Source organism: Pleuronectes platessa, chromosome 10, assembly GCF_947347685.1.
Source record: "Pleuronectes platessa chromosome 10, fPlePla1.1, whole genome shotgun sequence".
NCBI lineage: Eukaryota > Metazoa > Chordata > Actinopteri > Pleuronectiformes > Pleuronectidae > Pleuronectes > Pleuronectes platessa.
This window is the reverse complement of record NC_070635.1, coordinates 5569881-5584601: the sequence shown is the minus strand read 5'-3', so window position 1 is coordinate 5584601 and position 14721 is coordinate 5569881. Positions and strand designations below refer to the sequence as shown.

Below are 14721 nucleotides of genomic sequence, written 5' to 3'. Positions count from 1 at the left end.
GAAGCTGCCATGTCATCCATCTTTACATCCATGTACCAGCCTATATTTAGTATAATTTATCATAAGTATATCTAAAGATATAAAAATATATCATACTCTGTATAGTGCTGTATGGGTTAAGGCATAGTAAAATACTAATATATATAGGCCTTTTATAATTTATCTTTAGGTATGATGCTCTGTATAGTGTTGTATATGTAATATTATACTATTGTAGACTATGTAGTAAGTATCTATAATAAGTTGTATCTTTAATATACCTCAAAGTATGATAGGATGTAGTAGTATGTATAGTATGTCTTTACTGGGCTACACCATTTAGTGTAGGTGTATAGTACAGGCTAGGTATACTAGTCCCGCCCCCAATATCAACCTCAGCCAATAGCGGTAGAGTATTTTGCCGCTGCACCAACAGCTGACTTGCCAAGTTTTGTGCGTAAAATAAGCGTAAAACTCCACCTCTCCTCTTACTCCCCCCCCCCCCCTCCTCCTCCTCACTCCTCCTCCTCCCATCTTCACTTCTTCCTACACACCTATCCTCCTCTCCTCCTCCTCTCCTCTCCTCTCTTCTCTTCCTCTCCCCTCCTCCTCCTCACTCCTCCTCCCATCTTCACTTCTTCCTGCACACCTATCCTCCTCTCACCTCCCTCCACCTCCTCCTCCTCCTCCTCCTCCTGCTCCTCCTCACCTCCAGCTGTTCCCATCCTCCTCTAACACTGTCTGACTCCCGGCGCACTGACCCGGGCTCGGTCCGCGGGAGAGGAGGTGAACTATGTGACGGAGGAGCGGAGCCTCGATGATGCTCTGTGTGTGATCAGACTTTTGTGTGTGTATGTGTGTGTGTGTATTTGTGTGTGTGTGTACACGGACCATGTGTTATCTGTTGCCTGGGATCTCGGAGGGACGTTCGGCGGGATGCTGCAGCCCGGCAGCCCGGTGATGCTGCGAGGAGAGCGGACCTGAGTGAGCAGCCCTGCAGGGGGGGGGTAACCCAGGGTGAGGATTCAAACGCTTTGAAGAAAAAACATCCACTTTTATTTCTACATCTCAGCCTCTTGTCTATTTAGATCAGACTCCACACGCGTGCATTCGACTTTTTGCTGCTGTAGTAAGTGTTTTATTTTACTTTCCTCAGGGCAAAATGTGCATATGAATCCAAAACGCAAATCGTGTGAATTGGATTCTCAAATGGCAGCTTTTAAAAAGAGTTATTAGGGTCAAGATTAAAATCGTGTGTATGGGTTTTATTATTAAAGCTCTAATTACAGATTATGTCCATGTTGCTTCAGCGTGAATCTACCTTACACTAGAAAGCAGGGGTATAATATAAATGTTTATTTTTGCAATTCCTTAAAGAACCCACTGACTAATGTTTATTAGATCTCCACTTTGAGTCCCATGGAAGTTTGGATTTCATTCTTCACCCTGGTCTTGTGTGGATGTTTTTCCCTTCTGCACAAACATCCAAACATCCACACACGACTCTTTGAAGGGTTTTGCTGTGTTGTTTTTGTTTTTATTTAATGTGCATTACATGTTTTTTCCAACATGACGACGCCTCAATGTGATCGAATCATTTGGAATCCAGAAACAGATAGATTTACCTTTTATGAAGTTATCTTTGCGATGCTCTCCGGTGGCAAAGCAGCATCGTGTTGACGCATTTTCACAAAAGTGAAGAATCTCAGTCTGAGGAAACAGTTTCCGAAGCGTCAGATCTAGTCAGGTGAGCTTATTTAGCAGCGAGACATTTGGTTAGATGTGTAAGTGGCAGCCAGCTGTGATAACAGTTTCCTCATCCTGCTGTTATCTTGCCTCTTTGTTAGTCCTCCTGTAATTTCCACGTGCACACATCACTCGGAGCTGACTTCCAAACAGCAGCTTGCTAGTGTTCTTAAATAAAAGATGGGAGTCGATGTGAAATTGCTTCTTGAATAAAAGATGTCGGTTGGTGGAATCGCCTCCGGGTTGAGGTCTCCTCGTGTGACTCTGTGCTGAGGTTAATCCCTGTAGTGAACAGATCCAGCAGGATGTCACATGAAAGGGTCGAAATCCAGCAACAGCATCTTTTGTTTTCCTCTCTGGCTCATTTCACCTCTTTGGCGGGAGAGCTGATGTTTTATTGATTATCGTCTGTCTCAATATTTTTTCACTTGATCGTTACCAGAAAGAGGCACATAGTCAAAATCCTCTTCATCTGGCCTCCCCTGTCTGTCACGATGTGAAGGGCATGACCTTTGCTCTCCCTCTTTCCTCTCACTCCATCATAATTGGTGCCAAGGCTGCGTGTGGGCAGCTGATTGACTGTATACGAGGAATATGGAGTTTTGAAAGCAGCACAGACTCATGTGTGAACAGCTGCTTCTCATCCAAATCCTTGTTGGGGTTTTTTCCTCTTGAAAAGTGAACAAACAAAACCACATATGTTGTTGCTCTAAAAAAGCTTCTTTTGTGAATGATCCTGTGTTTTATGGCTTAAATTCACTGTCCTGCAATTCCATTTGTCTGCTGGAGTTACTGCACGACTGCTCGTTAAAATATCAGCGGACAAAGGAGCCCGAGGAGCTGTGGGAGCGACCGAGGGCAGCGGAGTGACAACAGTGAATGTGTTTAGTCCCGATCCCGGCTGGGTTCATTATCCTGCAGCTGAACGGCTGCATCAGTCCCACTGGCTGTGACTCGGTCCCGTGTCTCAGTGGAAGGGATGGAATATTTATCGCACATTGTGTCGTATGGCTTCAGCACGGCTGGGGCAAAATATGAAGGAGTCCTTTTGTGTTGTTGTTTTTTTTTTCTTTCTCTGGCATTGGGCATACGAGGCCACAGAAAGTAATAGACTTGTCAAGTGTCTCCAGAGAGGAGCTGCAGAGGAGGAACAGGAGATTAGACAAGAGGAGATGGAGATAGGAGACGGGGGACGGCCTGACGTCGGCTGGTGGATGTTATTAAAGGGAGATTAAGGACAGAAAGGCCATCAGACAACTCGAGATTGAAGGAGTGAGGTCAGTTTATAAGAACACAACTGGAAACCAATGTAATGAAAAAGAAAATACAAGCTTGTCTCCTGCAGTGAAAATGAGGTAGTGCTGTCCCGTCATCCTTTTGTTATGTGCACTTAGATCCAGCAGCACAAAATATGAACATGGCGAAATGGTTTCCCAGCAAAGACGATGTGTTTCAGGTTGTGTTTCACCTGCATGTGTGGGACAGAAAAACAAATGATGGACCAGAGGCACAGCCACGGGGCAGCTGCTGGTGCAGATAATGTAAAGCTAATTGAGTCTCTGTTTGAGGACAGAGGTCGATAATGTAAAGAGCAAGCATGACTAGAGACGGCTGGTAAACTCATGTTCCCTCACATGACATCAAGCGTAGAAGTCGACTGGTATAATACTAAATATTAACAGCATAGAAGGATATTTGTATAATGAGATATCTTTAAAAAAAGATTTATTTATATATATATATATATATATATACTTTGAGAAGAATGTATTTCCTCTGCTAAGGACGTTATGTTTTTTTAGTTTGTTTATTTTTTTGATATAAAGCAGGAGATTTGGAATTTCTTTATCGTTGCCAAATATTCTTCCACATTTCAGTTGATTTCTCAGAGAATAATTCACAGACCCCGATGAAAATGATCAGGCATGTTTAGGGGACTGATATTAATCAAATCAAATCTGGATCTAGTGAATTTAAGTGTGATTTCATGAAGGGACACCTCTATTGAGTGCAATTCTGGTTTGACGGGTATTTAGACTTTTTAGTTTTGTCCATTTTTCCAATCCAATAACATGAAGGAGGCAGGGTTAATGAGCTATGCTGCAGCCAGCCACCAGGGGGCCACCGACACGTTTTTGGCTTCTTTTATGTCATCCATCTTTATACACAGGCTTTGGTCTTACACCTTGTTATCTCTAAACTTATCTGCTGGTTTATTCTGAATATTAAATCGATGCCTTTACTTTGCAGCCCAGTTTTCCTTCTCGCCCCGAGTGATGTTGTGGCTCAGGCTTAAATCTGACTTTGAAGTTCCCATAATGCATCTGTACAAAGTAAAGTGAAGCTATAACGAGCCTCAGAACAGCTTGATGAACATCTGGGCTGTTTCCCCAGCTTGTTTGGCCTGTTGCTCTGACACCACAGTTTCCTGAGGCCTCGACAGATGAGCTCAAACTCGCAGATTTAATACTAATAAATTGGATGTCTCTTTTTCTTTTTTTCTTTTTCTCAACTGTGATGAAACAATTAGGTTTTTAACGAGATGTCAGTTCTGCTTGGGAAATGTAAGTAAAGGAAACCGATCTTCATTAATCAGCTCAATACGTCATCGTTAGCAATCGGACAAGTTTTCCAATCCAGCTGCTTTTTTTCTGACTGTTCACCTCCTTTTCTCTTCCTGCGTCCCCCCCACAGTGATGCTAGTGTACAAGAATCTGACCTGAAGAAACACAACTTAGTAAATGAGGTGCAGCTGCAGAAACTTGTGCAGGTCCACACTTTAAGACGCGCGTGCAGCTTTGCGTCAGTGGCCATGTGTGAAATTGAGTTGTTTTCTCGGGAGCAGGGATCATTGCTCCTCGTTCATGTTGCATTCCTCTTAAAAAGTGTCAGTCAGAGCCAAACAGCTTTAATGATTTATTACTGAAATCTCTCAGTGATCTCACCTTTCGATCTGCTCACACTTTCCCTCCACTGATAATTATCTCTGTGGTTTGCGTTCAGAAAATAAGTTTTTCTAGCATCGCAGCTGCTGTCGAAAAGTGTTTGTTGTATTATTTGACTGATGGATTTTGTGATTTTTAATCAAACTCTTATTAGAATCATTATATGCAGGTGAATTCTCGTTCAGATGAAGTTTTAAGTGTTTTTTTGACGAAGCGGTTTCTGATCAGTCGCCTCTGACATGATTTTGGGGCTTGAATCCTCCTGGTTTCCATTTCCAGTTTAACCAGCATAGACCAATTGTGTTGGATTCGGCTCTGGTTGCCTTGTTCAGTGTGGAGAGGCTGAGACCATTGACAGAGATGCAGTGGCTATTTAATTTTTAATTTTATCTGCAGTCATAAATATTACATCGAGAAGTCGTCTCAACCTAAAACACAAAAAGTATCACGGTTTGTGTTTTGTGTGGAGATACATTTGATTAGTCTCGGTTGGAAATTCGCTGTCCACACTGGAGTATTGGTTCTTGCCCTCAGAGGTTAATTCCTTGTCAGACAATAGTCGATGGGTTCAGAGACTGTTTATATGCAAACATTAGGAGTTAATCATTGAGATAAACAGCAGGTGGCGCTAAGCTTCTATTCGACTGATGCTAAACATTTGTAGAAGACAACAGGACAAGCAGGTAAATGGACTGGAAGTGGTTACGGTCAATGATCAATGATCCAGGACTGAATTAGTTGATTCTGTTTATTTCTCCTTCAACTAAAGTTAGTCTTTCAGAGGATGCGCTGCAGACATGCGATGGATTGGACAAACGAAAAAACTTTTTCTCAGCGTGACTGCAGTGATTTTCCGATGAAAGATGAAGAAGAAAGAAAGAGAATCTTTAGTTTTTCAGTAAATGTGAATTGAGTTGTTTTTGTAAAGCTGCCAATTTAAAAAGAACTTTAGTGCAGAAAAGAGATGCTTCAAGCGATGTCTTCCTTTGCCTGCCCTGTTGCAATAACCCTGGTTGCTGCAGCAGTTGTTGTTACCTGTGTTACACACTGATTTCATAACCTGTACCAACTCCATTGAATTGTCCAGATTATCAGTGTCAGAGTGCAAGCGGCGTAGTTTGAGCAAATCGAAGCACAAGCAGGGATTTGAGGGAGAAGGTCTGAAAGGTGAAATCCATGAAACCTCCTGGTCCAAGAACATCATTTTAATCCACAAGCAGACGTCCACGCCCCCCCGGCGGCTTGAAAGGAACTTCTCCATTTCAACACCGGCCCTTCGCTCCCGCACACCTGCCCCCGACAGTAGCCCGACCTCGACCACAGCAACGATGTTTTTCGTATTCAACTCGTCCTCTGACTGGAATCAATATCTAACTGTGTGGAATCAATGTTTGTGCCACAAAGGATAATATCTTCTATCAGGTGCTGTGGTGTTGGATCAACGGGGCGAGGTGGGGTTATTGATTCTTCAGGGCTCAGCTCATCTTAGGTACGTGTTGATTTGCTGCTCGACTCGTGGGTCAGGGTATGTTGTACTGCCAGGAGACACATGGTGGTGTGTGGGCGGGGCAGGTGGGCGGGGCAGGTGGGCGGGGCAGGTGGGCGGTGCTGAGGTCTGCCTGAAAGCATTCAGGACCTTGACTGACAGGAGACAAACTGCCAGTCAGCTCTGTCTCAACCTTTAGTTGCTGTTTTCTTTTTTGTGTGCTATTAAACAGCCTGGTTGTTAGAGTGAGTGTGTGGGAGGAAGAACAGATCTCAGGTATTCTCCTCATGTCTCCGCTCTGATACACAGAGTCGTTCAGCAGCCGGTGGTTGAAATGAAGATCGATTGAAAACGATGGATTCTTACATTAGGCTTTTTCATCCAGTCTGGTTTTCTCCTAGTTACTGTCTCCGACTAACGGTGGAAAATGTGCAAATGCTGCAGACGTCCAACACATGTCTTCACTCTGTGTGATCGCAGGCTCTGATCAGACCGGATATTGACGTCTGTCTGGATGAGGCCTGTCATGATAATGACCTAATCAACCACGATCATCGATATTGATTATTGTAGCGACCGTTGTCGGACCACGTCTCCGCCCACCTATCAGAGAGGTAATTGATCCGTGTTTTCCAGAGTCACACCCACAAGCAGTCAATAATCCAATCACAACCCCAGACTACAGTCGGAGAGGATCTTCTGTTTTGCAAGATTACGTCGTAAAGTCATCGTATCGTTCCGGAGCAGAAGCCTTGAGTCAGCAGGAAATCATCTGGTGGATTGTTTATCACCTGGGGAGTTCATCCTGGAGCTGCAGTCCCTGGTGGAGTTAAAGGGCCGACGCTCGATTCCCCAACTGAACCAACTTCACCAGCGACGCTACCGTGACTGGTACAACCTGGAACCGCCTCTCATGAGGTGTTGAGGTGGCCTTGATTTCCCTGGAATGAACTGAATTGTGTTTTGCTTGTGGGGGGAGAATGAAACTGGTTTTCTACCTGCACGGATTGAACTCGGAACCCTCAGAATGCGGGGTGCAAAAAGGAGCATTTCGACTTTTTAGTTTGGACCATGTCCCATCTGCTTACATGGGGGAGGTGGGATTTATGGCCTATTCTTCAGCCAGCCACTAGGGAGGCAATTGAGATCCTTTGGCTTCCCCTAACTTAGGAGCTTTAGTTATTAATTATGAAACGTCATGATTGACAGCTGCCACTGACCCGTGATTGTTAAATAACTCTGGCTCCAAATGACATCATCAGCACAAAATGGCAGCGTTTGTATCATTCGAGAAATTTTTTGGCTTCCTTCCTGGAAAGTGGGAGGAAGTGAAGACGTGTCCATCTTTAGTTACAGTCTATACGATCTATCACTCAGGACTGATGTGAACACCAGATCTGAACAGAGTCATCTGTTGGTTTTAGCTTTCGACTTTTTTAAACTGCAAACGTATGTCGACAGTTTAAAAAAAAAATCCCTTAAATTAATCACACAATCTGTCTCTGAATGAATAAATGATGTTGATGCTTCTCTCACACGTTCACATCATCATTCACGTCAGCCTCTGTCTCTCTCACTTCTACCCTGTCAAGTGCGGTTCGTATACACAGCTGCACCGTCCACTGGTCAGGAGAGCGACTGTGTCCTCAGCTCCCACTGCATGTTTAAACTGAATGAAACCAGTAACTCACCAGAAACGGCCTCATATGAACTGCAGGTTAAAATCAGAGTCGAGCTTTAATGTTCCCCGCCGGATCAGTCTTCCAAACAGCAATGAATAATAAATACATGGAGATCACAGCGAAAAAGACGAATGGAAAAACGCAGGTCAAAGCAGCTTTTGGAATATTTAACCACTCGTCTCTTCGGAGTGGAGTTTTTCTCCGTGTTGCTTTATCCGCCCACGCTGTCGGCTCTACTCTGCTGATCGACCTTCTCTGGTGGTAACAAGTCAAAAAAAAAAAAAATAATATAAAAAAAAATATGCAGGAACATGCGAACACAGGTCGAAAACAGGATTTTTAAAGTTAAAATATTAAAAAGATGTAATCCAGACATGTCCTGGGACAAATACAATGTGGATAATAATCTGTAACTGTAAAAGAATCAGTGGACTTGTTATAAATTAATAAATAAAAAGAACAGAATTACACAGGTTAAAGTTTAGATTATGATGTTTTTGAGTGTCCTCGGTGCAAACACTGAACCTCAATTAACCCCCGACGGCCGCTCCATCATTCTGTGAATGAATGAATGAATGATGTGTGAAGCTCTTTGTGTTGTCAACAAAACTAGACCCTAACCCTGAAAACTGTTTACAAGTACTCAGTGATGTGAACAATGGACAGATGAAAATATCTGCTGTGAATAATAATCCGATTTATCCATGAAAACATCCAGTGACACTCAGAACGTTCAGAAGCAGCGAGTTAGATTCAGAATCTGAGGGGAAACACTCTGAGGTCAAACTCCTCCTGAAAACAAGCTGTTAGGTTTCAATTCCACCGTTTAAACTTGTTTTATTTGTACAACAGAAGTTTCTTCCTCCTTAACTCTGAGTTCAGTCGACTTCTGAGGCCAAAAAGAACCCGTCGAGTTCAACGAGATCTTATATCTTCACCCTGTTGGTGTTTGAGAAATGATGGAGGGACAATGACGGGACACCTGTGGCTTTACGGGTCGGCTGTTGCACTGTTTGTATCAATGTGTCATGGCGTCCTGTGGAATGGTTTCATAAAGACAGAGTTCCAGCCGCGGTGCCTCAATAACCTGTTTCCCTTTCATTGTCCTCTGTTGTCAGGCTCTTCCATCTTTGGCGGATCTATTGTGAGACTAAGTGCACGGTGGGCAGCGAAGGGTCCCAGGGTCCTTATCTTCCTCTTCCTCTTCTTCTCCCCTGATCATGTCCACCGGAGCCAGACGATGACTTTCCACAATGAGTCAGAAGAGACCTTCCCTCCCTCCTTCCCTCCCTCCTTCCCTCCCTCCTTCCCTCCCTCCTTCTCGGAGCACAACTTCTCCGTCTTTGTCACCCACGACCCCGCGGACTTCCCCACCTCCTCCCCGCTGACCTCCTCCAACTGCACCAGCCCCGAGTCGGCCTCCTCTCCCCCGTACAACTTCTACGCGGTGCTGCTGGTGCTCCTCATCTTCTGCGTGGTGTTCGGCAACGTGCTGGTGTGCGTGGCCGTGTCCCGGGAGCGGGCTCTGCAGACCACCACCAACTACCTCATCGTCTCACTGGCTGTGTCCGACCTGCTGCTGGCCACGATGGTCATGCCGTGGGGCGTCTACCTGGAGGTGTGTGATTGTTTGTTTGTGTGTGTGTGTGTGTGTGTGTGTGTGTGTGTGTGTGTGTGTGTGTGTGTGTGTGTGTGTGTGTGTGTGTGTGTGTGTGTGTGTGTGTGTGTGTGTGTGTGTGTGTGTGTGTGTGTGTGTGTGTTTGCATTTAATTTTCACAATAAGCCTCATAAGACGAAATAAAACAGCAGATTTCCAGTGTCATGAACAAATATTTGGCATTCATGCGCAACAAAACATTTAGTTAGATAATGATTTGTTAAAAAGATTGCTAATTATTCTCTTTAATTAATTGATTGATTAAACATTAACAATTAGGTTTAATTAGACCTTTAGATACATCACGTATTCATGGTAATACGATAACTGACAAATCACATCTCACAGACCATATTAGAGGATCAAATGCTAATTTGTGCGTTCAAGACTTCATAGTGTAACAACAAACCCATATTTTCATTTGATTTGATTTGAAATGAAATCTAAATGAAATTTAATTTAATTTCTTTGTGGCTACACTAAAGATTGACTATGCTCCATCAAGGGAACTATGTTTAAACCAATGACTGATCCAGTATTGTTAATAATCACCTTCTTCATTAACACTTGAAATTGGGTTAAAATGTAGAAAATTAAGAAGAAATGAAAGTCCAACAGGTTGAAAGGGAATCTGTGTTTGATTACAGGTGGTGGGAGAGTGGCACTTCAGCCTCATCCACTGTGACATCCTGCTCACCCTGGACGTCATGATGTGCACGGCCAGTATCCTGAACCTCTGCGCCATCAGCATCGACAGGTGGGTTCCCTCCTCTTCACTCTCGACACGGAGCCTTTGCTGGGTGCGTTTCACTTTCCTCGACGTGTGATATTCATTAATAACTAGGCTGACACTCTGCAGAGCTCAGACCTCCACACGGACCCAACAGTCCGCCTGAATTCAATCGAGCAGCGCCACACTCATAAACATGCCTGATTTTATTTTTGCAGATCCTCTGGGAAATTGGGGAAAACGTCAAAATACTATACCTCACAATGTTAAAGAAAATGAAGCTGCCCCAACATTTGATGGATTATTACTTGTGTCAAGACCCCCCCCCCCCCATAGATGTACAGGGAAATCATTGGAGTAGTTTTTATGTACAGTAATCTTGCTAACATACAAACAAACAAACAAAAACTCCTCGATGGAGGCAATAAATCATCTTTATGGCCATTTATTTATCCAGAATTAAGAAGAGATTGTTTTATGGAATCTCCTCTAACCTCCATAGTTATTGGTGCATGCTGTGCTAAACAAAGAGCAGGCCACACACATGTGTCTGGTCTGCATTCACACACATGCACTCTCACACGGGCACGTAAAAAAAAACTTCCGAGCTGCATCCATCACCTCCATCACCTCCATCACCTCGCTGTCGGAGCCGCAGGACAGAGACCAGCAGGTGACGCCAGGTTTCCACCGTGCCGCTTGCGATGTCCTCTACAGTCGTTAGTGTTCACTCAGTTCGTAGATCAAGGAGAATATGTTTGATGATTTGCAGTTTGAACTGACGCCCTCTTCACCGATTCGAGGGGACATCACCTGACGCCCAGCGGGCAGGCCATCTGCGGCCACGTCCTGATTCCTCTGACACAACGAGGCTGCACCACTTTGGTATTGCGGTGCGATAACTAAGGGCACAGACAAAGCTGTGACATTTCAAGGTCACAACTTTAATTTGAGGGTAATTGTTCTCTTCATGCACATTCTAGATAGAAATTAACAGGATAAATTAGCACCAACCCCAATACAACATCATATTTTATGTAATTACTGTTTAATTAATAATTGTATTAATCTCCTGACCTTTCATTTAATGTCATCATTTGAATACGAGTTCTGTTCGTCCAACACAGTTTATCAGCCCCTTCAACCGCTGGCTTCTGTTTGCAATGACAATGGACACAATCAGCATGTAGGCCCCGGGTCAATTGACTCCACAGCAAACACAGGTTCTTATCGACTCAGGCTGTGATTGGCAGTGACACATTGGTGAACTGCTTGCTGTCTTCTTATTCCTCCTTTTTATTTCTGCACAATGTTATGAAAAGCATTGAACTTCCGGGCGTTGGGCGCCTCGATTGCCATGAACTTTTCTGTACTACAGCGATTTTCCTTGTTATCGTGCGAGATGGAACAAGACAAGTAAGACAGTGAGGAGAAAGAGATTCTGCCACAGTTGTGAAGTAAAACTCCCGGACTAGAAAAGAGTCAAATACCTTTCTTAATTGGCTTACACAAATCCTTGTTCCATGTGCTGTAAACATTTCACCTTTTAACCCGTTTGTATTATTAGCGTTTAGCTCAAAGCTCCGTAAATATTCCCTCCTGGAGCTGCTAGCATGGCCTAATGCTGTTTTGGTTTATGTGTGTCAAGGAAAACCAAACCTGCACATTTTCTTCTTTGTTAAGATTTGCAGAATTCTTCATTATCAGTGTATCAAACTCAATTTAAGTAAAATGATGAAACAGTCTCCCTTTGTCCTCTCTGAGCATTATGATGATACCTCTCTTTTTAATGCCAGCAAAGGTTTGTGAGCATATTCATTATCTTGCTCAGTCCCTGTTCCTGAGAGGCTTTCTCGTCAGAATCCTACAAAATGAATTAAATTACACCATCTCTGCACTGCATGTTCCCAGTTCTGATGCCAGACGCTCCAATTTAACCTGTTAAAACCCAAATGTTGTACCTATTATTTGGTGTAACTCGGGTAGCTGTGTTTTGTCGGTGACCCGCCGCTCGCGGTCGGGATTTCAGCGTGTCCCTGAAGAAGACTGCTCACACAGACGGCTCTAATTGGTTGTGACTCGCTGACAGTTATATGTTCCGTGTCCTTGAGGCTGTGGAACCGGCGGTGACAGCTCTCGTCTCTCTGAAGGTGAACTGGGAATTTGTTTGTCTGAGCTGCGAGTCAAGCGTTGGAGAGGTTTCTTTTAAAATATGTCCCAACATGACAGCGAGATCCTGAAGTCTGAAGGTGTGTGTCTGCTGCATATTGAAGTGTGTGTTCAAACACAAGGGGCCCAGAGTGTGTGGGGGAGGAATGCTGATGTGCTGTCTGCGTGTGTTTCATCCTCCTCATTGTGTGTGTGTGTGTTTTGCGGCTGCAGGTACACAGCGGTGGCCATGCCGCTGCTCTACTACACCAGATACAGCTCCAGGCGCAGGGTGGCGGTGATGATCTCTGTGGTGTGGTTCCTCTCGTTCGCCATCTCCTGCCCCTTACTGTTCGGACTCAACAACACTGGTAATAGCTTGTCTCTTCTTGTTCCCACTTACCTGCTAAACCTGATTGGTCCAGAGCATGTGAGAGAAATTCAAAACCTAAAAGGTGCGACTTGAAGCTCCGAGCGTTGAAGCTGCAGTGACTAGCTGGATATTGAATAATGAGTTAATCGAGTGCTGGTTGTACCTTGTGTCTGCTGGCCCTACGATTTATCCAGTGTGCCCCCCCCCCCAAACTGTTTTTATTGCACGTTCAAAGTCAAAGTATAATCAAAGCCTTTCATTATAAATTAACTTAGAATTGCCACCTAGACCTACATGAGAATACTTAATTCTTTTAAGAGAGAAAACATGATTTAGAGGAATTAATTAAAGAACCTGTTTTTCACTTTCATTAGCTTTCATTGCTTTGTCGCAGCTCAAACATCTACTTGTGGGCTAATTAAAGCTTTTGCTCTTTGGTCCTTTTTTGGCCTGTTTTACTCTCCAATCCGTGATATGCTGACAAACGAAGGTCTTGTGTAATGAATCCAATTTGAAAACTAAAGTTTGGGTCCTTCGTGGTTTCTTTAATCCTCGGCTTTTAACGGGGTTTTAAACTTTGCCTTTCAACTTTTGTCTCTCGACGTGTCATTAAAAAAAGGAAAGACTCATCTCGCTATCGGAGCACTTTGTGTTTTCTCATGCACAGAAAGCCTTTTGCAGCATCCTGGTCCATCTGTGCCTGAATTTACATAAAAAACAAAAAAAAACGTCGTTGTAATCATTCAACTAAACTTAAATCAACAAGCTTGTACTTAAATATCCGTTAACACAGACACACGGAGCAGTCGGGAACATTTCCATATGTTGTGCTCATCGGGCGACAAATTATGTCAGCCCTGAAAACAAGTGGGGCTCACGCAATGTTCCATTCGTGTGTTGTTTCACAAACGGAGCGGAGGTGAAGACGCCCGCCGGCTCACCTCTGCCTTAATGGAGGCGGCTGTGAGGAGGGACTCGAGCTGTGAATGCGCCTGCATTGAACGAGGAGCAAAAACCCTTGTGAGTGAGTGGAAGACGAGAAGCAACGTGTGAATCCTGCAGCCTCAGTTCAACGCCGCAAGACACTGAACAAACTGAGGGAAATATTTTACTCTCCTCAGTAATGGCGGTTGCTGGGTTCAACCAGCAGGTGATTTCCAGGGGGATAAATGGAGAGGCCATCCCCTTTAAACTAAAATCACCCCCCTTGATAAGCTGTCAATTATAACATCCCCTCTCTGCCACCCCCCCACATCCTATTATAACATCCCTTTACTGGCTATACTAGCCCCATGCACAGACTTTTACCTTTTACCACTTCATATTCTTATATATTTATATATATATTTTGTTGTTTTTATATTTATATAGATTTTTTTTGTAATACTCCACTCCAGCAGCACAATAACCCTTTTATACTAGACATAAGCACATCATTGCATTCTGTAGCATAGGGTCAGACCCATTCATGCACCTGTATCTGCAATGTTCTACCAATGTTCTACCTATAACGTGTTTTATAAATGTATGTCGGTTAAGCGTATAAGCTACTGGATGACCTAAATTTCCCACGGGATTAATAAAGTATCCATCTATCTATCTGTCTATTAGAGAGTGTGGCTGAGCTGATGTTGCCGACTAAATCGTGAGATCCCCAATTTATTTGTGAAAAGAACAGATAATCCATCCATGTGTTGTGGTTCTACGTGCTTAATAAATCCTGAATGAGAATAGTTTAGAATCAACAAATAATTCCCAGATTTCGAAAAGTCACTCTGCACACAGCAGTGGCATTTACATCTCATCACAGCAACAACATATCACAACTAAACTAAACTGAATGTGTCTTGAAAGCTACAGTTATGGATTAAACCTCACTGGGTCGATGAAGCAGCTTAGTTTGTTATTTAGTTAAATATGTTCAAGGAGCTGAGGTTCAAATTTCAGTCTCGACTTTTGGAAACAAACCAATCTC

The 14721-nt window shown here is 43.6% G+C and overlaps 1 protein-coding gene across 1 annotated transcript in view; it reads left to right on the top strand.

Moving 5' to 3' along the window:
- Nucleotides 1-1941: 1941 nt before the first annotated feature.
- The window catches only part of drd2l (dopamine receptor D2 like), a 17553-nt gene continuing 4773 nt past the window's right edge, over nucleotides 1942-14721 (top strand). Inside the window, exons 1-5 of the mRNA XM_053432275.1 lie at nucleotides 1942-1973; nucleotides 5758-5972; nucleotides 8957-9456; nucleotides 10143-10252; nucleotides 12608-12744. Of these exons, the coding sequence (XP_053288250.1) occupies nucleotides 1942-1973; nucleotides 5758-5972; nucleotides 8957-9456; nucleotides 10143-10252; nucleotides 12608-12744 (994 nt within the window). The remainder of the gene's footprint in view (nucleotides 1974-5757; nucleotides 5973-8956; nucleotides 9457-10142; nucleotides 10253-12607; nucleotides 12745-14721) is intronic.